The sequence below is a fragment of the Rhododendron vialii genome, chromosome 11a (genome assembly GCF_030253575.1).
Source record: "Rhododendron vialii isolate Sample 1 chromosome 11a, ASM3025357v1".
Lineage (NCBI taxonomy): Eukaryota > Viridiplantae > Streptophyta > Magnoliopsida > Ericales > Ericaceae > Rhododendron > Rhododendron vialii.
In genome coordinates, this window is record NC_080567.1 from 37,315,841 (window position 1) to 37,340,807 (window position 24,967).

The 24,967-nt window shown below is 38.2% G+C and overlaps 2 protein-coding genes and 1 pseudogene across 3 annotated transcripts; 1 reads left to right on the top strand and 2 right to left on the bottom strand.

Moving 5' to 3' along the window:
• The first annotated feature begins 6,684 nt into the window (after positions 1-6,684).
• Positions 6,685-12,352, top strand: LOC131307969 (pentatricopeptide repeat-containing protein At4g37170-like). Of its 2 annotated transcripts, XM_058334749.1 has the most exons (3): positions 6,685-9,184; positions 9,266-9,394; positions 11,409-12,352. In XM_058334749.1, exon 1 carries the CDS (start codon positions 6,848-6,850, stop codon positions 8,942-8,944), a length of 2,097 nt encoding a protein of 698 aa, XP_058190732.1. In that variant the 5' UTR covers positions 6,685-6,847; the 3' UTR covers positions 8,945-9,184; positions 9,266-9,394; positions 11,409-12,352. The 2 variants fall into 2 exon arrangements, with proteins under 2 accessions (XP_058190732.1, XP_058190731.1); XM_058334748.1 differs by having other exon boundaries at positions 6,685-9,394.
• Positions 12,353-12,382: 30 nt separating this feature from the next.
• Positions 12,383-14,561, bottom strand: LOC131307175 (DEAD-box ATP-dependent RNA helicase 35-like; annotated as a pseudogene).
• On the bottom strand, positions 13,531-16,495 carry LOC131307970 (FHA domain-containing protein At4g14490-like). Its single transcript, XM_058334750.1, has 3 exons — positions 15,169-16,495; positions 13,826-13,970; positions 13,531-13,722 (listed from the first exon to the last, which is right to left on the bottom strand). The coding sequence occupies exon 1, from the start codon at positions 16,399-16,401 to the stop codon at positions 15,169-15,171; it is 1,233 nt and encodes a 410-aa protein (XP_058190733.1). The 5' UTR covers positions 16,402-16,495; the 3' UTR covers positions 13,531-13,722; positions 13,826-13,970.
• Positions 16,496-24,967: the final 8,472 nt, after the last annotated feature.

Here is a 24,967-nt window from a genome sequence, read left to right on the forward strand (position 1 = left end):
GTTTTCGGAAAGCGACGACGTAACGTGACTCGAAGCGGTTTCCATCAGTTTGTTCAAGTTTCAGAAGGCTCCAGATTTTGAAGGTTCCAATTTTTGCACCAACAGAAATTTCCCAACTGGGACGGCCCCAGCCGGGCAATAGAAAAACAAGTGAAGATGTTCATTTTTGTTTTGTTTAGCTTCTCGGTCAAAATGTGTATGCAAAAGGTTTCCATTTTTAAAGCCTCGTGACGAATTCTTTTAAAGCCCAAACATGCAAGCTTGTTCGTTTTGAGTCTCAAAATCTCTGCGCATGGTTCCTAATAAATTTTCGTTTTCTCTATCTATCTCTCTCCACTCATTACTCTTAAAAATATTTCTCAAAATCCAAACCGAACAGGGTCGTAGGCTTTGATGTACTTCAATGCCTACGACAAATTGTGTATGCAAAAGGTTCCATTTTTCAAGCCTCGTGACTCGTGTAACGAATTCTTGTAAGCCCAAACATGTAGGCTATTGGACTTAAAAAATAAGCCAATAATTTAGCCTAACTTTTTTTTTGTGTGTGTGGCCAAAATAGGCTTTATATAGACATGTTTGTCTTGAAGTTTAATGTTAAATTTATAATAGTCGGTAAAATTTTTAGTACAAAAATATTTTCATCTTCTTTCTTTGCTAAACAATACAAACATATTTTTGTTCAATTGATGTCTAATCAGGATGTGGTTTTTTTATGTATATACTCACTCCGTCTCTAAATAAATGTTCAGACCGCAGATCTAGGTCTCTAAAAAGATGCATTTTTTCTTAAAAGAAATTAAAATTTTGTTTCACAAATCAATTACTCCCTCCGTCCCTTTTTTTTGTGTCCATTATTCCATTTTGGGCTGTCCCTTAATAAGTGTCCATTTTGTAAAGTTATGGGGGTAAAAGTTGGTGCATTGTCTATTTTGTCCCTAAAAGTAGATTTTATTTTAAAAAGTTAGTGAGTAAAAGTGTAATGATGATGGATAAGTAGGGAAAGTGGAGAAAAAAGTTGATGTGAAAGGTGTAATGATGATGTTTTTTTAATAAGTTGGAGTTACGAAGCAGGACACTTAAAAAGAGACGGAGGGAGTAGTACTTTCAAGTAGTGAAAAAGTTTAAATTTTTTAACAAAAAATGCATCTTTCTAAAGGTCTATCTTTGCGGACCGGACATTTATTTAGAAAGTGAGAGAGTAATAATTTTGACAAATCGAAACAAAATGTGAAGGCCACCACCAATGGTAAATCGATTCCAGATTTTGGGCACACGTACCCGGGCCAAGGTTTTTGTTTGGTTTGACTTTCCCCCCCTCTCTTTTGTGGGAAAGGATCCGGTTAATTTGGTTTCGGACCAGTTTAATCCATTTAGTGGATTTGAGCCGTTTAAAAGTGTTTTGGACGGCTCAGATTTAAAGAGGTGATTTTAAAAAAAACAAAAACACAATCTTTAAATTTGAGTCATCTAAAACACTTTTAGACGATTCAAATGTTCTAAATGAACCAAACTGGTCCGAAGCAAATTGAGGGCATCCGGTCCCCTTTTTGTTGGCAAGACAAGAGTACAAAACACGAGGAATTGCCAAAGTCTAGGAGTTTTATCCGTCTCCCCTCGAAAGCCTTTGCTTTTGTTTTTTTTATAGCTAGGTGACAGAACCAGCTTACGCGCGTCACGATTTATTCTAGAGATCATAAATCCATCTTCTACTAATGGGAGGCTCACTTGAAGTCGGAGCAAGTACTTTGTATGGACTGAATCCAAAAAAATTGATAGTACCTGAAAGGTTTTAAACTTGAGACTCTAGGATGAAACGGACCCCCAAGTCTCAGGCTTCGACCTCTAGACCAATCCCTCGGAGTTCCCTTGAAAGCCACTTTTATACGAATAATTATTGAGTGTTGCTATTGGTACATATAATATGTACATACAATGTACATATAGATTTTGTAGGGCTCAATTCGGGTCCCACAAATATGATCCGAACCGCTCATTATTTTTAAAACATCTTTTTATGGAGCCTTGTAAAAAATCAGCTCAATCCGATATCGGTAAAGATTTTTTCTAAATTTGTTGGGGCGAAACTAAGCAGTTAAGTAGTTTTGCCTCCACAAATTAAGAAAAAATTCTTACCGATATCGGGTTGTGCTGATTTTTTACAGGGCTCCATAAAAAAATGTTTGAAAAATAATCGGCGGTTTGAATCATCTTTATGGGACCCGAGGTGGGCCCCACAAAACTGATATGTACATAATATGTACATTTCATATGTACCCTAAGCATTTTTGATAATTATTCAGGGGTTCTATGGCACTTCCACGTGGTGCCACATCATCTTTTTGCACAACAAATTTCAATAGAGTTCATAAACTTAGTAATGGACTTCATGAGAATGTGTGTCAAGAGACTCAAGACCACCAAATAATTTTTCTTATACAAGGAGTGCAGAGTCTGAACGCTTGATTAAAAAAAAAACCGCATGTGCATCAGTTTTTTTTTTTTGCTCGGCAGTGCATCAGTAATTTTTACTAGTCCGTAATATATTAAACCTGTAATCGTTAGACATTTTAAATGAAGTACGAATAAAGAATGAAAAATGATATTAGCACTCAAAAAATTGATGCAAGTATTCCAAAAAACAAAAGAAAATGTCTTTGGAATTACACTGATTTTGGTGTGTCTATATCAAATTTTGAAGTGCCGATATCATTTTTCTAAAGAATTAAAAATATATAAAAGCTTAATCACGAACAACGTGATTAGAGTCACATATTGACGAAATCAACCAAGTGTGTGGTTGAAGATGCATCAGGAAAGGGTGCAGAGATATAAAACAACAGATAATTGTTCCAAGAGAGGACAACAAATTAACGGTTGTCCAGCAAGATTTGAAGTCTATGTTGGGAATGACGAATCCTAGAACATCGAGAGATTTTTCAGTGTTGAGCGGATATATCCCACGTGATACTCGTTCGGTACTGAATTTTTTTTTCCAGAACATCAAGTTTAAGGGGGAATGTTGAAAATATAAAACAACAGATGATTGTTCTAAGAAAAGACAACAAACGGTTGTCCAGCAAGATTTGAAGGCTATGTTGGGAATGACGAATCCCAGAACATCGAGAGATTTTTCAGTGTTGAGTATACCTCATGTGGTACCCGCTTGGCACTGAATTTTTTTTTCAGAACATAGTTTAAGGGGGAATGTTAAAAATAATCTTGATGATGGAAGCAAGAAGAAATGAGAAGAACCAAGAAGCAGCTAGAAGAAGAACCTTACCTGAAGTTTCCTGCCACCATGTGTTCAACATGAAGCCTCCGTATCGTAATTTTCATCGCTATCCGACTCATTAGATTAATTATTTTTACTAGAAAAAATAGTTTGTTTTTCAAAACCTTTGGTAGTATTTTTACTCGAAAAAGCAATTTGTTTTTCTGATCCTTTGTTAGTACTTTTAGTAGGAAATAAGTCTTGATCAAAATGTGTAAGCTAATAATTTTGAAATTGCCCTACTATTTCTTCCACAGACATTTCAGGTAATTTTCTCTTACTCTCCAAAATGTCAAATTTAGTTTTAAATCGTTCAGGAAGATATCGCAAATTTTTTTTTAAATTGTTCAGGAAGAGATCGCAAAATTTTCTTGACAACACGAGATGGAGTAATAGGCTCACCCAAAGTACAGCTGGTGTTGATTGAGTTTGGCGTAGAACTCGTCAAATGTCTCATCTTCTTTCATACGCAGCATTTCAAACTTGGTAGTGACCCGTTGCAACTTCCCTTGCTTTACTGTATTAGTTCCTTCGTGCGTAGTAACGAGAATATCCCACGCATCCTTTGATGTTTTGCATGTAGATATACGATGGAACTCCTTTTGTGTTGACATGAGTAAAAAATACATTTAGTGCCTTGCTACTTGCTGCACGCTCTGCCTTCTCTTCTTGTGTAAATTTCGAACTAGCCTTAGGTGCCGAGGTTCCCTCAACAGTTACAGTTGGCGGTGTATACCTCACTCCACATGCATTCCAAACATCTTCATCAATGGCCTTTAAATAGGCCTCCATCTTTGCCTTCCAATGATCAAAATTAGTGCGATCCAGAACAGGGGGCCGATTCGTATTTAACTCCATTGCACCTTAAGGATCCACTAAGAATTCGTACAATTCCAAAATATAGCGACCCGCTCTGATACCAAATGAAATGAAATTTCTAATGTGATGCTAAGAGTACTTATTTTGCCTTACTAGATGACTTCAAACACACCACAAAATCAACCAAAGAAAGGAACACCAATCTTACGTGGAAAAACTCCAAAATCGGGTAAAAACTACAGGAAGGAATCATGCACTAAAACAAATGTACGATTACAAGCAATCTTAACACTGACCGTGTATCCTCACCACGTGTCCTAAGATCTACCTGCCGAATCCACGTTCATCGTACCTACTGCGTGATCGCCGAATCCTGAATCCTCAGGCCTTCCAGAAACCCTTTCGAACTCCACGAAAGGATGCAAATCAAAGATTGATTGTAGATGAACTTATCCTCTTGAAGTTGAAAGATTAACACCAGAACACCATGGATCTTTAATGCTCTTCAAGATTCACGAAACCAATCCCTTAATAGGATTCTGAAATATCAGACGAAAACTAACGAAGGCTGCTGTATAGATGTTGAAGTAGAGAAAAAGAAAAACCAGCCTCTCGAAGGAATTTTATCACCAATTAATTAATCAAACTTCGGTCGGTCTTCGAGCGGCAACCAATGCTCACGTTCAAAGGAGTATATATATGGAGATTTCCCGCCAGCCAGAAAGAGAGATGCTCGTCCCTTTTTCTTTTTACCTCTTCGACCTAATGGGTTGATTCTTATTAAGGCCCCAAAATGCATTTGAGCAAAAACCAAACCGGCTCAATAAGAAGTTGATTTTGCTGGAGCAAAATACCCCGTCTTCCAACTCTTTCACGAATTGGCCCAATAAGAACTTGACTTACATCTACCGCACTAAAAAATAATACAATATAATGATTCCTTTCCACATCCTAAACAGACGTGGAAATGTGTTATTTGGTCTTGAATGTGCCAACCAAAAGGGAGCTCGGCCTATGGAGCTTCAGCTATGTTAGTTTTTTTTTCTCTTCTCCCTTCTTTTGTTGTATTATCAGTTTGAGGTCATGACAGGTTGACAAACAGTGTTGGAGTTGAGAGTTTCTTACTGTCTTTGAGTTGACATGTCCCTTACGGTTATTGAACTGGAAAATTATAGATTACGTCCTGATTCCCATGTTATGATTGAGTGTCAAAGTAGTAAGTTCAAAGCTCATTACTAAAATAGGTTATGTAGGCAGTTTTCAGTTTTCACTGGGCAAATTCTTAATTTTGTAAACCATCTCACCACTTGAGGCTCTCTCTGACTTTAGGAAGTTATTGCTGGATCAGATTCAGTCATCAAAAGGTAGATACACCAGCAATAGTTAGAATCCTTAATTGCAAAATTCTAGATAGTCGATATTAATCTATATATCCAGTAACTGTAAGAGCATAAGCAATGTAATCAAAATTAAAAGGTTGTTAAAGTTAACAATGTTTGCTCAAAAAAGTGCTCACATTGTAATAACCAAACTCAGCAACCTCTTAACAACTTATCGAATTTTGACTTTTGAATAATCAAAACTAACTACTTTTTGCCAATAATCAAATCTAATAGTCTCCACATTTTCTCAATCAAGTACACCCATTATTACACAAAACCTTCTCTCTCTCGCTCTCTCAACAACGTTTTCAAAAAATAATTTTTAAAAACTATTTTTTTTAGAAACTTTAAAAAAAACTGTTATTTTGAAAAATTGTTTTATTTTTTTTGAAAAACCGTTTTTTATACACACACAAAAAATCTTTTTGAAAAAACTAATATTTTTCACTAAACTATTTTTTTTAAATTATTATTTTTAAAAAAAACTATTCAAATTATTATTCATAGTTTTTAGAATTTTGTAGTTTGAAAAGGTGACGTGGTAAGTTTTGGTTATCCAATTTTAATTATTACACTGTAGATCTCTACGTTGCTAACCTTAGCAATGTCTTAAATGGATAATCAAAATGTAATGTGACAACTTTTGATTATCCAATTTTGATTATTACATTGTGGATGCTCTAATTTCCCTTTAATTTTCGGTTATTAATAGCAAGCCCTTATTTATTGTCCATGATAGACTTTCTAAAATCACGTGGTTTGCATATGATCTTGCGCTAACTGAGTTTTTATTAGTTTGCCAAATACAGGATCAATATATAAATGCCTATAAATACTTGGACAACTGTTATTTATTTATTTATGAGATTTATGGTAAGATTTTAATATCCCTACGTAATTTTCTAATAGAATATCCTTAAGCCCATGAATTTTTCCTATACTAACCACCACCTTGGCACCTTTTTATAAATTTAGTCATATCGTGATAAAAGAAAAAAAAAAGGGTTAAAAATGGAAAGAAAAAAAAAATACTCCACCAAACTAGGAGTAGAAGTTTAAAAGTTAGAGCCCGTTCCACAACACCTTCTTAAGATTATTGGGCTTCTAAATTTTAACAAAAAGTTTACCCATAGCTCTATTTCCACTCTATTTCACCCCTTGCCTCCTTTTTTTTTTTTTTTTTATCGGAATTTTGATTTTGCCTTCAGAATTGGAAATCAGATTATTTATCCTTAGTTTAGGACTTTCTTTTATTTTTCTTGTCCTTTTTTTGGGTACAGTTGACACATATAAGTCATAACAAGCAAACCTCACTCTCAAATCTCAGATCAAAGATTCAAGATTGTCTCGTGATTCCTTCCGTCTTCTGGAAACCATGAGAGCTAACATACAATCCTATCTCCATAAATTACTCAAACCTATTTCGCACCCTCCCTCCTCTCTCCTCCATCTCCACACGACGACCTCCACTTCCCCCCATCATACCCAATTCAATCCAAACCCACCATGGAAATCTCAAAACAAGGACGAACCCACAAACCACTCACAGAGAGACAACAAATTCAACGAAGCAATCGACGTTCTCTGCCAACAAAAGCGCTTGAAACAAGCAATCGAAACGCTAGACCTCGTTCGCTCTCCTCCCGCTGCCGCAACGTACTCGGCCCTCATAAACCTCTGCCTGCACCTACGAGCTCTCAAAGAGGCCAAAGGGGTCCACGCGCACATGAAATCATCCGGCTTCGTACCGGGTGTTTTCATTTTGAACCGCCTGCTTGACTTGTACTGTAAATGCGAGAGCCTTGTGGATGCGCAGCAACTGTTTGATGAAACGTGCAACAGGGATTTGTGTTCTTGGAACATTATGATATCTGGGTATGCGAAGGCGGGGCGAGTTAAGGAAGCTCGGAGCTTGTTTGATGGAATGCCTGAGAGAGACAACTTTTCTTGGACTGCGATGGTTTCTGGTTATGTAAGGCATGACCAGCCAGATGAGGCATTAGAGTTGTTTAGAGTAATGCAAAGATACGAGGGTACTAAGTGCAACAAGTTTACGGTTTCTAGTGCTCTATCTGCTTCTACTGCCATTCAGGCTTTGGGCATTGGGAAGGAGATTCATTGTCATGTTACGCGTATTGGATTGGATTCGGACGCTGTAGTGTGGAGTTCCCTTTGTGATATGTACGCGAAATGTGGGAATATAGATGAAGCGCGCTACATTTTTGATAAGACGGTGGATCGGGATATTGTTTCGTGGACGGCTATGATTCACAGATACTTTGAGGATGGAAGGAGGGAGGAAGGATTTGCTTTGTTCTCTGACTTCTTGAAGTCGGGTATGAGGCCTAACGAGTTCACATTTGCTGGGGTTTTAAATGCGTGTGCAGTTGAAACTTCAGAGGACCTTGGGAAGCAGGTTCATGGCTACATGACACGGATTGGGTTTAACCCCTTTTCATTTGCAGCAAGTTCTCTTGTTCACATGTACTCAAAGTGTGGGGACATTGACAATGCAAAAAAAGTCTTCGACTTGATGCCTCATCCGGATTTAGTTTCGTGGACTTCCCTCATCAATGGATACTCTCAACATGGTCAACCCAACGAGGCTCTTCAGTTATTTGAGTTGCTACTCAAATCGGGCACTAAGCCTGATCACATTACGTTTGTTGGGGTTCTTTCAGCTTGCACTCATGCTGGATTAGTTGATAAAGGGCTTGAATACTTCCATTCTATAGAATGCAAACATGGGCTAAAACATTCAACAGATCATTATGCATGTGTGATAGATCTTTTGAGCCGATCTGGAAGGTTCAAAGAAGCTGAGGATATGATTGATCAAATGCCCATGAAGCCTGATAAGTTTTTGTGGGCTTCCTTGCTTGGTGGCTGTAGAATTCATGGAAACCTTGCACTGGCTAAACGAGCTGCAGAAGCATTGTTTGAACTAGAGCCCGAGAATGCGGCTACTTATGTTACCCTAGCCAACATCTCTGCCACTACTGGTAAGTGGGGTGAAGTGGCGAAGATCAGAAAAACTATGGATGACAAGGAGGTGGTAAAGAAACCAGGTTTAAGTTGGATTGAAATCAAGAGAAAGGTCCATGTGTTCGTAGTGGGAGACTTATCCCACCCAAGATCAAAGGAAATAAACGACTTTTTGGGGGATCTTTCGAAGAGGATGAAGGAAGAAGGGTATGTACCTCAAACAGAGAATGTGCTGCATGATGTGGAAGAGGAACAAAAGGAGCAAAATCTTTCCTATCACAGTGAGAAGCTTGCAGTTGCATTTGGAATTATAGCTACTCCTCCGGGGACGGCAATAAAGGTTTTTAAGAATCTAAGAACTTGTGTTGACTGCCATATGGCCATCAAATTTATATCCAAGATAGTTGGGAGGAAAATAATTGTGAGGGATTCAAATCGGTTCCATTGTTTTGAAGATGGAAGATGTTCGTGTAAAGACTATTGGTGATGAAGGCTAGTGGCCAATGGAAAGGGAAAGCAGGATACGTTTTGCATATGGGTTTCCTGTAAATTCATTATCTATCAGAGAGCGTCTGTTCTCTTCAATGTCAGCCTGGAAATGTAGTTTAATCTTTGAACCAGGTCAACTTGTGCAGAATGATGTCCTGTGTACAACCCAGAGTTCATCATAGCATCGGAAATCTGTCTGTGGATTCGTGGAATGAGAAAATAAAAGCATATTTCGAGAGTTCAGAAGCTGTAAAGAATTGGATTGTAGAGATCATTAATTATTTAGAAAATAACTGGTACTTTTAAACCGACATAACAGATTACAGTAAAAAATAAGGACATTGTGTCCTTGAATGAAGGTTGAGTGTCAACGATCAGTTATGAAATTCAAAGTCGGAGCTGAAACCTCCTATGCTGTTGCGAGTTCAGAGAACTCCTGAACCTAAAGGTGATTTTCTTCACAGTATGATTACAAAGTCATTTGCTATGTTAGTTTTTTTCTCTTCTCCCTTCTTTTGTTGTATTATCAGTTTGAGGTCATGACAGGTTGACAAACAGTGTTGGAGTTGAGAGTTTCTTACTGTCCTTGAGTTGACATGTCCCTTATGGTTATTGAACTGGAAAATCCTAGATGACGTCCTGATTCCCATGTTATGATTGAGTGTCACAGTAGTAAGTTCAAAGCTCATTACTAAATTAGGTTATGTAGGCAGTTTTCAGTTTTCACTGGGCAAATTCTTAATTTTGTAAACCATCTCACCATTTGAGGCTCTCTCTGACTTGTAGAAAGTTATTGCTGGATCAGATTCAGTCATCAAAGAGGTAGATACTCCAGCAATAGTTAGAATCCTTAATTGCAAAATTCTAGATAGTCGATATTGTTGAAACTTGAAAGACACTCCGCGATGAACATATTCATCTGTGGAAACTTTTCATTTCTCTTCATTTCCCCTAACTGGCCGGTAGTTAAAGGAGAGAAGGAATCCAAGGTGGTAGTTGGTTCCTGTTCCACTTTTCTCCCAAGTCGGTAAAATAATGCCTGCCAAACTAGTAAATTAACCTTATGTGCCTCTCTACTAAATCTTCATTGCTAATTTGTTATGAGTTGGATGCTTTAATACGGTTTTAATGCTGGTGTTTTTGTACAGTCTATTTCACGCACCTTTCTATGTGCTATATAAGTGCACTTTGTTCCTTCATGATTCATATATTCTAGATCCTTTGCTTACCTCTTCATGTGGGAGCGGAGATGTACATGTGTGATACTGTTACAATTTGTCTCACATTAGCAAAAGAGGACCTCCCCTACTAGCATATGAACCTTGTGAACCTCTCCACTTTTTGCGAGTTAATTTTGAGTTGAATGCTTTAATACTTCCCGTTGAAGAAGTATATACCATACCTCACAAACACGCCGACCTTTATTTTAAAACGAAAATCATAGAGGGGCCCATTGAAATTTTTTGTTGGATTATTATAAAGAGTATAAAAGAAGTGCCCCTTAAATTTTTTTTTTTTTATAAAAAATTGAAAATCTAAAGCGACCGCAACTCAAATTTTACATCAAGATTGATTTAAACCTTGAGACCTCTCGAAGGTAAGCCCTTTTGGAGCTCAAAGCATCTCCAACCTTGTTTCCAACTTTGGAGGTGTCAAAATCCTACCTCTGTCTCAAATTTATATCATGTCATATAATGTTTAACTTTTACCTTGTTTGGCCTCCTATAATTGTATTAAGCATATTAATTTTATATTTCAAAAAGTGTGGCCATTAAGTTATTGAGAAAAAAGTGTTATGAGATCAATTAGGAGAAGAAAAAAATATATGTAGCTCACATAGTCTAAAGAAATTCCAAATCTCATAGACAAGATCTCGCAGTTTTTTGGTCAAACCCTCAAGAATATGTAGCTCTGCATGATTGGATCCCATTTGGATACTCTCTGATCCAATTTATTATCGAAGGTAATTTCCGTTGGGGCTGCTTTAAACGAGTTCATTCAGTTGTCTGGATACTTGAAACTAGGAGCATCTTGTAGCTTTATACATGTAGTTTCCATCTGGGACTTGCAGTAATAATGAATATTGAACCTGTCTCCCCTCCTTTTAATCACCTGTCTCAAGTACTCCATCAGTTCCTTTTTGTCTGTCCGTCTTTACAATCAGGGAGGTCTCAAAATGTATGCCCACTTTGAAAAGTCAAATGATAAAACTTATCATCTTCAAATGGACATGTTGAAAAATCGCAGACAAAAGGGAATGTTAGAAATTAATACCCTTTGATTTGAGTTAGTGCATTACATGGTTTTCCCCTGAAAAAGTTGGATCATCCGCTACTTGTCCTCTCAATTACGTTTACCGACTTCTATTTGAGATTTCCATCGAGAATTATGCTTTTCTGCGAATTTCCTCCATAAAATATAAAATTTGCATACTTATTTCGTAACATTTAAATTTTGTCCAGTTTTGACAGCTTCTGGGGATGCTAGTGGATTATGCTGCAGCAAGGGAACTACTTTGGGTAATAAAGCTGGAATAAGATTATCCCAACTAAAGTTGTGTTGTTTAGGGGAGGCATGGCAGGGGATTTGGTCTGTCCGGTGTGTGGGCAAAGCGAGGAAACTGTTGAGCATTTATTCTTTGAATGTGACTCTGCGCGTCGATTGTCGGGGGCGTCTTGTTTGGGTTTGGATTTTACAGTAGGGTCCGTAGGGAATCCTGTTCCATTTAAGGAGTGGTTGCTGGAATGGTTTTGAGGGGCACCAGATAGGAGCATTGTTACTGACGGGATTTGTGTGCGATGGGCTATTTGGCGTGCTCGGAATAGAGGTGTTTGAAGGAGTTAGTGATGGTGCGGAGTAGGGTCTTCAAGTTGTGTTTTTTTTTTTGCGGAACAGTATTCGGTCTTGTTGGGAGAGGGACAGGAAGGCCGGGATCGAAGGTCAAAATGGGTTGCCTACCAATCAGTTTGTCTGGGGTCGTTACAGTCAAGAAGTTCATGGGTGGATTCCTAAGTTTTTGGTAGATGGAGCATGGTGCAGTGAGTCATGAAGAGGAGCTGTGGCTTGGGTTTCTTTGTCAGCTTTGTCCTTCGTTCAGGAGAACAATGTCAGGAGTGTGTTTGCATCTTCAGCCACTTGGCCTCTGGTTGTGTTACGCTGGGCACATCGAAAAAGATTCAGCAAATTAGAAGTGCTAACGGATTGCTTAGTGCTGGTTCAGGCTTTGCAGTGTATGGAGCGTGCTGATGTTTTTGTCAAACCTGTAATTAGGGATATTCTAGGTTTGGTGCAGAACTTTGATTATGCGGCAATCACTAAAGTTCCTAGGAATGCTACAAGGTCTATAATCTTGCTAAGTCTGTAATGTATTAATGCTATAAGATCCTATAACTGTAAGATGGACAAAGAACACAACAGACTCAATCCCGAACAAGGATTTATCGACAGATCTACAGGCAAGCATGCCAAACAATTAAGAACAAAAGTCAGCTTTAGGGGCTGAAGTACACATTCTGGAATCATTATAGAGAGTTGTATGGCAGATCAAAAAAAAGTACACATCATTTTTCCCCTCTATAACCTCCAGAGCCAAAATAATCCCTCCTAGAGCTAGCAATCGCCTGGCTTTTCTGATGCTCCAACTTGGGGCAATCACGAATTCTATGACCAAGTCCACCACAATAGCCACAACCTTTTACTCCACTAGCATTGGTGATTGCCTCAACATCTTCCATAGGATCATTAAGCTCCGCCAAAACCGGCGGTATTCTCTGTTTCGCTTCTTGCAACAGGTGCTTCAAGTCAAGAAGCGTCGTCTCACTTTGATTCTTGTTAATAAATGTAGTTGCTATTCCCGTTTTGCCACATCTTCCTGTTCGTCCAATCCTAACATAGTTCTCTATTTCAGCAGGCATATCGTAATTTATAACGTGCTGAATGTCAGGAAAATCCAAACCCTTTGAGGCCACATCTGTTGCAACCAATACGTCTTTATTTCCTGCTTTGAATGATGAGATAGCATATTCTCTCTCCTCCTGATCCTTCCCTCCGTGAATCAACCGCTTCAACTCCTTTCATAAGTAGGTATACGTGGATATCGTCCACGTCAGCTTTGTTCTCACAGAATATCAAAACAGGAGGAGGGGTCTTTTGCAAGCATTCGAGAAGGTAAACAACTTTTGCCTCTTGCTTTACGTATTCCACCTCCTGAATGACGTCTAGATTTGCTGCCCCAGCCCTTCCTACATTAACCGTAACAGGTTTAACGAGGGCACTTCTGGCAAAATTTTGAATCTTTGTGGGCATAGTGGCAGAAAAGAGAAGAGTCTGTCTTTGAGCTTTGAAGTGGTCAAATACTTCTCTTATGTCATCTTCAAAGCCCAGATCCACCAATCTATCTGCCTCATCTAGAGTTAAATACCCGTGGAGAAGCAGCAATACTATGAGGACCATAACATAGAAGCTAGGCAGAATGTAGTTCAAAACATCAAAAACATCACATAAGAAACTAACAAATACAAGCCAATCATCACATCGTTTGTTTTTTCCCTCTAAAGCCAAGGATTTGAAAACTTAAAAGTGCGGAAGCATTATTGACATAAAAAAGAAACCTGTCAGAGCCTTAAGGATTTAAAAACTTTACAACATAAAGTGACCTTACACAAAACAGGAAATTGTCAATTTCCCAACCTTGGAGTGTCCAAGAAAAATGCTGAATATACACGATACATACATGTCCCCTGGGCAGCATCCTACCTTGTTCCTAGTTGGCAATACCTATAGGAAAATAATTAATGTTCATAAGCCAACCGCTTATTTGAGATACTAGCATATCATAATTATGTCATAAAGCTCACAAGAAAAGTTGCATCGTACAAACCTTGCATAGTCTTGGGGTGAACATCCAACAGTTTAACATGAATAGGGGAGTGACCCCACATGGTGTGAAATGACCAAGTCATTGGCAGCTGGTGCCACATAACATTCCTCTCTTATAACCCCTTCGTTGGTCATAGCATCTTCACCTTTAGATGGCAAGGTGTTCATCGAAGTAATAGAACCATCGCTTCTTAAACATAGTCATTCTCATAAAATCATCATCTTCAAATAAACAGTTCACAACATATTTCCATGGCATAAAATGAGAGGGCACAAATCATGCTTTTTTGATAACATGTTCATATATCATTTCATAATTTTGAGCATATGAAACACATAAAATTATTGGCTTGAAAAAAAACCAATATAACTATGGTTAGAGTACCTCCCCTAACAAAGTATCTAGCTCATCATGCGTGCGATCTACTCCATTGAACTTGTACCGAGAGGGAGAGGAAGAGGAAGAGAATCCACCGAGGCAAGTTTTCTGGCTAGCGATGCGTCAGATAGAATTTGGGTTCAAAAGTTTACTTTTTCCTTTTCATTTCGTTTCTTTCCAATCACTGCGCACAAGTCCTATATAGAACTTTTAGGAGCTTCTAATGAAGCAACCATCATTGCATTTTAATTCCAATGTGACACGTGGCAACCATGACACGTTGTGTGCACCTTTTTCTAAAATTCTGTCCGGTATTGGCATACCAGTCCGGATCACAGTCTTCCAAAATTTCCCACATAACTTAATGAGAAGTGGGTCTATTTATCAATTAAGCTTTATCTAATATGGCATTGAAAATCGGGATTTTACAAGACTACTGCAGGAATTTAAGTACGTAGAAATGTTAAGAGTCTAATAACATGGGTCAGTAGGACAAGTACATGCTTGTGACTGGTAATCCACAAATTGCCTAGAAAACCAGATGACCCACATGAGTTCAACATGTAATGAAAATAGAATATAACACTAATGGTAACCAAGTCCAACTACCATGACCGGTTCACATACAACTAATTACAAAACTAACAGAAATAATCACATAGCTCAGAAACATAATGACTTTGAGCTAAGCAAGTGACAAAAAAATGACACATTTTGGACATCTATATGACCGATCAATCAATTAACGAACAACAGAATTGGAACTCACAGTTCTTGTGACCTTTTCAACAGATAGTTCGATTGCTGTTGTTAGTACCACCGTACCAGTACAAAATAATCCGACACTGAAGCATTTTTTATGTCAAAACAAGTGAACAAAAAATGCAATCCAGAAAATACATCAGAAGCTGAAAATTTCAGTTACCAATTAACATGAAGTACAGCTGCTCTTGTCAATCGCCTACCTAGCTTAAAGGCAGTTTACCCTTTTCTTTTTCACTTTTTTGCTCCAAAATAAACTGCTGAACTCGCTGTGCCATCTGATTCATCTGCAAAATCATCTCTTCAGTCTCATCATGTATCTGTTTCGGCAAATAAACCTCTAAATAATCGAACCACTCATCCAGGGTCATCTTCTCTAAGTCCAGCCCACCACCTTCCCCTACTTCACCTCGAACAGCTTCTGACTGCTCATTCAGTAAACTCTCTTCAACTCTTTCACACTCCTCATCTCCCTTCTCATCTACAACCTTATTTTCGACACTCTCCAATGGCTCACCCTGCAAATTCTTCTTTCTCCTCGTACCCTCTTTGATCATTTTACCGACAATCTGACTTGAAATCTCAACTACATGACACCCATTTCCACCTACACTGGAATTCTCTTTGTTCTTTGAATTCTTTTCAACTTTTTCGCACTCTTTCTCTTCTTTCTCATCTAAGATCTCATTTTTCACACTCTCCAATGGCTCATTCTGTAAAACCTTCTTTCGACTCCTACCCCCTCGGGTCATTTTATCAACAACTTGACCCGATGTCTCAGCTTCTAAATTGGAATTCTCCTTCTTCTTCGAACTACGAGTGATCCTGGTACTCAATTCCCGCCCCTGTTTCGTCCTACTTGGGCCCACAGTGTCGTTTTCTCCTACATCATTGACCTCACACAAGCTCTCTTGAGGCTCAACGTTCTCTTTCCTCGGTCGACCTCGCCGCCGAGGATTCTCCACAGGCTTTCCCAATTCTCCCCCAAACCCTAACCCTAGCTCACTATCTTCACCAATCGAAGTCAAATTCGCCTTCGAACCACCACCGCGCCTAGGGTTCCGCCGCAACCGACTGGCACCGCCTCCGCGGTCCACCGCCTCGATCACCACCTTGATGGACGTGAACTCGCCGATTTTGATTACGTCGCCGTTTCGGAGATGGCAGGGGGTCTTAGGCGTGAGGTCGGAGCCGTTCAACACGGTGCCGTTCGAGGAGCCGACGTCGGTGACGAGCCATTCTCCGGATTCTGTGGAGTCGATGGAGAGGTGGTTGGTGGAGATTCCGTCGTCGTTGATGGGGAGTTTGCCGTTGCGGACAACTCGGCCTCGACCTCGGCCGATTTGGATCGTGGATCCGGGTGGGAATTCTAGGGTTTCGCCCTCTCGCGGGCCTTTCTCCATGATTAGCTTCAAAGTTGAGCCTTCTTCCGCCATTTTCGTGCCGCAGAGAGAGAGAGAGAGAGAGAGAGAGAGAGAGGTTTTTCAGAGGGAAAGAACAAAGGCGTTTGAATGAAAGAAAGGGCTTTGGGATCGATACTGGAGAGGAAAGAGGTTTCAAATTTTGGGGAATTTTAGATTAGACCCCCTTCAACTATCTTTTATTTTCAAGTTACCCTTTTCCGTTTAGAGTCAGACACTTTTCCCCCTCAAAGTATAAAGATAATAGGAGAGAAACGGAATCAACGCTGTTAAGAGACAACTGTACGCTTTCACCCTTCAGGCCTCAACCATCTCTACACATTGACATTGTCTGTAAAAAGGGTTTTTTTCTGTCTCTAAGGTGTTTTTTTTTTTTTTTTGTTAAAAATGTTTGTTACATGACAAAAAATTGTAAAAAGTGGGCTCCACTTTTATGTATTAAGAATGCGCTAAGTTGGGGGAAGATAGTATTGTAGTGGTAGATCGAATTAGAGTACGTTAGTATAATAAAAAAAACCCATTTTTTGGAGATAGAGAACAAATGTAAGAAGTAATATATTTGTCAAAGAGTACCGCTGCCTTTTACACAACGGGAACGTACATAGGCCACATTGTTACACCAAACAATTTGACAGTTAAAAAAAGCGTTCAACCCGTTCTATGCACAGGGCAAAATCTGTTTTATGCACGGGCAAAACTAACATGCTCAGACGAGATTAACATACATGATGTGTTAATCGTGAACATTCTCCATACAATTAACCCATTCTAGCGTTGAGCCTTAATTATTTCTCCTGTTCTCTTTGTCTGGATTTTCGGCCGCAACCTAAGCCATTGTTAAAGAAGAAAAAATACAGTGATTTATAACCTTACACGTATATATAGGCATTTATGTATACGTATATATAGGGTGACTGAGCCTTGATTATTTCTCCTGTTCTCTTTGTCTGGAATAGTGGGATATGACCCAACCCATTTACAACTTGCCCATTTTGATCTAAACTCGCCCATTTGACACCCCTAAATATGAGGCAGTTTTTTTTTTCTTCTTTTTCTTCTTTGCAGTTGAGTTGGGAAAAGTAGGTGGTTAGAATCGTGGGTAGAATCGATGTAGGTGTTTTTTTTTTTATTATTTAAAAAAACACGTTTTGTCACAATAATATATTGAAGACTTGGAGTTTTGGAGGCTTTGAAGGTTGGGACACATTTCTATAATATATTAACACATTTGGATAGAGTATAGATCTAATTAAAGAAAATAAAATGAAAACACCATTAGGAAAGAAAATGTGGGAATATTAAAGAAAGAGGCAATAATTCCGTTAATTAGGAGAGGGACTGTGGGGGAAGGGAAGATACATGACAAAGATAGAGTGTTTGACTTACTACGTATGGATTGATCAATACGAAAATGGTGAAGATTAAAGAACAGGAAAAGTGAGGAGTTGCATTGGTGATGATTAATAAAATTTGAAAAATGGTGAGGAATTGCATGAGAAGATCGTTTTAATTAGTAGAAGAAGAGAAAAGGAGGAAATAGTAGACGTGGGGACTGGGGGGAATCTTGGTTTGCACTGTTTAGTAAGTAGGTGTCATTGTCACTCATGCGAAATAAAAGACCTTTTTTTACTAGCAAAATGAGTGGAAGCCAAGTGGTAGACACCCTATACTCCTTGCATAAGGTGAGCGTTAAAACCCCACCCTCTTCCCCCTTAAAGCAGTAAAATAGGATTTGCACCGTAAAAAAAAAAAAAAAAACTCTTTTATTATGTTGTTATTGTGTTATTAACCATTATTTGGTTCCTGGAGAAAGAAAAGGAATAACTTCCAAAACTGGTTCAACTTTTGTTCCAATTTCCCCGTAGTTTCCTTCTTAATATTTTCCTCATATTTTCGGTTGGCTTCCCCCAAGTCATAAACAAAGCATTAATTTTAATTATTTCCCCTGCACAAATATTTCACATTTTCACTAATCCAAACACAGTCTACCAGCTCCAATGCACTTTAATGAGTTGTTTATGTATCTATTCATGTCCGATGAACTAATTTTTAACGAGCATTTCGTTCTTTGCGAGATTTATGTGATGAATAGTTTTGGTTCAATGTTATGAGCCCATTTAGAGAGGTATGGAAGAAAACTGAACCTAGTTAGCCCTAAGTCATATAATACGCGTGCGGGGCAGTATGAGTACGCACATGGGTGCGAGCGTGTAACATTTTGAAAACATTCCTAACCACCACACTTCGTGATAGCAAAAATATGAAGAAAAAAAAATGAGCACAGAGTGGAGCGAGAATTAAGAGCAAAGACCCGCGGAGGATCGATCCTAGGAAATATTATGTGACTAAAAGGTCAGCCCTTCTGGAACAACCGCTCTGCTTTTGGTCTTTCCTCTCTCCCTTTGAACCATTTAATCAGAAATAAAAGATGGATTTTGAGACTTATATATCAATATGCTCTTGTATCCATTATTTTTTCCTGTAGGATAAACTCCACTTCTCTGCTTCTGCTAATTGAGGAGGAGTTTATCAAGATAAGGAAGTGGAAACTATCATTAATATCGATAAATGGGACCATTAGGAGCCGAAACGAATCAAATTGGTTTACTTGGGCTTGCAAAGTTATACAATTGAAGCCACAAAAGAGAAAGTGCCAAGAGAAGAACCAGTGCAACTGAAGAAGTAGCCAGAGTAATGAGAACTGAATTAATCCTGCCAGACGGACCCTTCAACCTGTGCACAATCTAGTTCATAGGTTATGCCATCAAACACCTTTTCATTCCTAAGCTTACACGTTCGCCACAAAATCATCATCAACAGAGTTAATTTGTGATCGATCCTCCTCGTTTGTTTGCTTCCATGTCAATTTACCTTACCGAACCATGCTAGAATAGATGCTTGCCCATTCACGTTTGGTACATACCCCAACAGAGATAATCGCAACAATAAATGGGCGAAGAGACATTAATTCAAGAAAAAAATGTTGGGAATGTTTCGCAATCAGCACTACACACAAGACACAACAAAAATGAATTTGAACAATCCTTATAATATCTAAGGTTTGCATTTTACAATCTCCAACCAATTAGGGCTAAGAAACTCAGTCAAAATGAATTTGAAATAGTTGCTGGTGATGCGCCTTAGGCGCAAATAGAGTGCGCCCCGGCGCATTGAAATTTTATCTTTTGAGGTAATGCGGCTCAGGCGCACTGGAATTGTGCCCCTGGCGTATCGTTATTTTCTCATTTGATTTTAGTTTCGCCCTGGGTGCATCTCATGAAGTTACGTACGTCCTTCTTGATGCAAGTTTTGCTTATTGTGGGTTCATGTTCTCTATTCCTTGAGACTTCTAAAGCTTCAAAAAGAATGTCAAACTGCAATACATTCATGGAAACCGACTCTTCAATTCCTTGGGTTCACTTTGTGTGGTTTCCCAGGTGGTCTTTTGTATCGTTCATGGCAGGTTTTTCACTAAGAATAGGTTGGCTTCATCGGGTGATCTCTGAGGACTCTTGTGTTCTATGCTACAAAGGGAAAGAGACTCATAGACAATCACGTGTTCTTCGAGTGCTAATTCTTCTTTGCAGAAGTGTGGTGATGATTCATTTCCTCAGCAATGGTCAGATGTTCTGGACAGGATGGGGTAAATCTAACCCCAGTATAGTGCTCATAGACGGTCACGTGTTTTTACTATGTTTCGATATCAATTCTTTGCTTATTTTTCTTCCTTTTGATTCTCTTTCGAAACTATTGGTTTATGGGGATAGGGTTTTCCTCTCTTATGCTTGTCATGACTCGTGAAGAAGAATGAGGACCAGGCTTAGCAACGGCCATGTACAAAAGCTACTACTACAATTACTATGTTTCGATATCAATGCTTGCCGCACAATCAACTATAATGCCTTAATTCCGCAAAGAGAGAAACTTATTCACGGAGCCGTTGCAAATAGGCTATTTACAGAGCCGCATGATCTCAGCCGTTTGTTTTGACAATCAATGATTTCGATACGTTTTTAAATTTTGACCGGTAAGCTTTACCGCAGTGCAGTGGCAAAATTACACAAGTTAATCTCAATTAATGATTTAATGGTTCAGATGACAGGCACGGTATTAGACAACATAGATATTGAGGCGTTGGAGTTTATCCGTTAATATGATGTGCTACCTTAGATATACACGTTTGAAGTGCAAGTGGTGCAGAGGAGACTAGAGTCACTGGTTGTTTTCTTGGATGGGCTTGATGTTGGATTAGATTGCTAGTATAATTTCCTTGTATAATTTGAGGATGGCTAGCTAATTTTACAATCTACTATGAAACCCTCAATGAGATAATTTGCTCGGAGATCCAAAATTTTCAATGAAATCTTCGCGGATGGTACTCTAGCTGAATCCCAAGGTACTGGCTGCTTGTGCCTCTATTGACCTGGAACAATTCTTATAATGCTAAAGGGTTTGCATTTTACAATCGCCAATCAATTAGGAATATGAAACTCAGTAAAAAAAAAAAAAAATGAAGTAGAAATAGCATCACGGATTTGTCCCGAACACTTCCGAACCCCGATTTTCACAAGGTTTGAAGCGTTGGAAAGCTTGTGAAGTCTACTTTATAACCCAATAGTTTGGATCTAAAATTATATGACCAATTTACCCTTAGTGAGTTGAAAATTAAATCATATCTGTAAAGTACTCACATCTCTCTCATTGTAAATGAGATAAAAACCTACTATTATATATGGATAAAGAGAATTTTCAAAGTACTAAAAGATAGAAAAATCCAAACATGAAAAAAGAAAGAAGTTTAGTTTCAAGTTGAGAAATGTGTTGGAGAAACAAAAGGTAATGAGGGCAATCTCAAAGATTTCAGAACATTATTCTGAAATCAGTTCAAGTTGAGAAATGACGTACACTATTTATGGAGATTCTAGCAGGTAGTGGTTAGTTTCATATCTACCCATATCTGCCACTGTTGAATTTTTGTCAAGAATGGAAACATGGCAAAATCTAACACAAAGTATTGCCAATTTTCAAAATGTAGTTCACTACTTCATACAAGATCAAAAATAATTAATGTACATCATCTACAAAAGATTGGTAGAAGATAAATAAATATATATATATAACATATACAAACAAAGCTCTCTCTTATAGCAACCAGCACAATAAAAACGCGCAGAAAATACAAATATACTGCATGTATAAAAGATAGATAGAAGTGTTACCTCGGTTGCCATCTTTAGCACAAGCAGCGAGCAAACATCCTTTGTGAGTTCCCTTCAAAAAAGTTCCATCAAGAAACAGAAGAGGTAGACAGAATTTAAACCCGTGGTTGCAAGCTGCAAACCCGACAAACAATCTCTTGAAACGCCGGGCCTCATCGCTCTCTAAATCACATGCGCTATCAGGATTTGAAGCCTTAAAAGATTTCACAAACCATGTTAATTCCTTAAATGATTTTGTATAATCCCCATACACAAAACTTCTAGCCTTCTCAACACCGATCTGTGCTCTTCGATAAGTCACATCTACCCCATAGCCTTTCTCCAACTCCTTCCTAACATCAATTGGACGTTTCGACGGACTCAACCGAATAGTTTCTGAAAATATTTTGCCTATCAAATGGGAACTACTAATCGACAACGATGCAGCCCCACAAGAATGCTCATTCATCAATTATTTTATCCTAAACAGTCCACTTGGCTTTTCCACCTTGGCCTTCACAAACCATGTGCAATGCAATGTACGACAACGTGCTTTCACAGTCTCAGCATCATTCTTGTGCAGACCTTGGGTTCGTATAGTTTGTATCGTTTACGTAATTCTCTTACTACTGTTTACGCTTTGGGGCGATTATTTTCGTTAGTAAGTATGAGCTCATTGTGGACATAACTTATGTGTAAGTAATACTGAGCTAATCGTCTACATAACTTGACATGTTTGGAGGATACGTGGTGATACTGTGAACAGCTCTTTGTCGAGCTTCAGACCTCATGTTTTGGTTTATATAACAGATAATATACAGATTTTGAAACCCCTGTTTTAGCTGTACTGGGTTCCTTGATTTCAGTTCTTTCTTTTGTTCTATTTTGAGCTCTTCAACTTGGAAATTTTAGCTCTTGCCTGCTCTAAAGTTGTATTCATCGACAGCTAGGCTTTTTGTTTTGGAGTGGGATTCCTGTGGGAGGAATTCCGCTTCCTGTCTCAACTCATTTTCAACCTTAGGATGTGACAATTTGGAGGCGTGTAATCTGGTTTACGTGAGATTGAACCTGGTTTACGTGAGATTGAACGAAGTCACAAACAATTTGCTCCCAAGGTTTTGGCCACTCCAGCATTTTGTTCATTGAATCAACTCTACTTTACTTGTTTTGCCAATTGTCAACTTATTTTAGTTTCTACTAGAATTCAAAATTTATAATCTATATAGTTACAATCAGAAGGGAATGGATCTCGTCAGGACAGAATGGTCCAGTTATGCCCATTTGTGGGCTCATTCCCTATGTGCTTTGATGATCAAAGCTGTTCAGTTTTGTGATCTTGTTGAGTATACCAACTTAACCAAAAATCACGTTGATCCGGTATGAGTTGATATGAAAGGGTAATCTGTTCTGATCATTGAAGTGAGCTAAAAAATTGCACACAAACGAGCATAACCGAACAGATCAGTCGATTTTAAATTATTATTTTTTATCCCCAAAAACGCCTTAAAGGCAAGAGATCCATCCCTCTAATCAGAAATCTATTTTCACACAATTTCTACCTCTACCGCAAAGGCACAAACAATCCAAGGTACATTGTGTATTTGTGTGACGAGTAAAACAGGGATGCTATCTCAAACAAACAACCCAATGCACATTGTGTGCTAAGGGGGTACGGATTATAATTCGGAGACAAATAGTCCCCGCCATTAGAGCATTTTCGGTCATGACTCTTATTTTCTGTTTGGAACCTAGGAAAAGTGAGGGGAAAGAAAAGAAGAGAGAAATGAGAGGAAAATTTCACTATTTTAGAATTTATTATTTTCTCTTCTTTTTCTATTATATCAAAACAATGGTAAAGAATTTTTTTAAACTTCCCTTTCTTTTCCCTCACTTTTTGTAAGTTCTAAACAAAGCATTAAGTCATAATCAACTTTTCATTACTTTTTATTCTTCATGTTCCAAACAGAATATTAAAGCCCCGTTTCGCTAAGGTTTTTATTTGTTAACTAGTCCAAGCTCGGCCTACCTATTAATGTAATCGTGACTTACATACCAAAAAAGACACTTCAAAAGCTGAATGAGAAACTTTAACAGATCTGAAAAGCACAACTTGGGCGGAAATTAATTTGTCTTTTCACGTGGAAAAATCTTTCAGCTCATCTAGAAGACGACCGCACATTCAAACATGATAGGCTAATACCATTGACTTGATAATTTATTTTTGTAACTCGGGTGCCTAGACCATCTTATGCGCACCTCGACTAATTTTAGGAAACCGATCCAACCGTGCATTTGCGGGTCTCAAATAGAGACAAAGCAAAATTCTGTATGGACTTGACCCCAAAAGAATTGATAACAACTGAATGATTTCGAACCTAAAACCTTAAAGAGAGAGCAAAAACCACTAAGCTCCAAGCTTGATCACGGAGCCAAACCCTTGGGGTTCATTGACTTGAAAATTTGAAGATTCAAATAAAATTACCTTTGAGCAAGAAATATGCCCCCGTTGCTGGAAAAGAGCCCTTGTAGCCGACTCACAATGAAGCACAAATACTTCTCGATGGTAGTCGTGTTCGTACCACTCGAATACACCATACTTCTTCAATTTTTGCGGATAGTATTTCAAAAGCATCCACAATACAAACTATACATTGTTAAAGTATTGCGTAGTTTTCGAATTATCTAGGTCACGTATCCGAACTTCTATAAAATCAACGCTGTGTTACTTCTTGCACAATTAGAATAAAATTGTCAGGAATAGACTATAGAGAATGTGGTTGCCCAGTACGTAGTTTACTCAATACTTAAACAGAAACAAATAGTGGAATCGAAATGATACCTTTTCATATATAATTGTTTGAATCTTTCTTTTGTAATAAGTATATTCCATGGCGATAGAAAAAATACGTACGTTCCATAAAATTGAATATCTAAAGTTAAACAAGTTTTAAAAAATTATGTTTCGCTATTAAAAAACCCGTTGAATAAGTAACCCTGTAAAGTTGTATACAATATATTTGCCTAAGGAAGCGACAACGGTTTCTCACCATTCTTGTGATACGCGTAGTACAATGCTAAAAATTATAAAATTAGATTTTATACTAACAAATGCGGTACTAACATCTATTAATTCTTTCATTTTTTTCGTACCTCGATATCGATGTCATGTCTTACCCATATCCTGTATTGGTAAATCCATTACTTCATAGCCTGCTCACCTGCAGGAGTTCAAACCATGCACCCTTTCCCTTCTCCTAGGATAGATAGTTACCCTGTGCAAAATTTAGATCCACTTAATTAGATCCAATTACAAGAATATTTTTTTCCTTAGTTAAATTGTTTCTTTAATTATGTCAATTATTAATACAGCAATTACGTTGTGG

Coding starts and splice junctions, on each gene's coding strand:
- LOC131307970 (XM_058334750.1), bottom strand. CDS start 16,401: ATGGCGGAAGAAGGCTCAACTTTGAAGCTAATCATGGAGAAAGGCCCG.
- LOC131307969 (XM_058334748.1), top strand. CDS start 6,848: ATGAGAGCTAACATACAATCCTATCTCCATAAATTACTCAAACCTATT.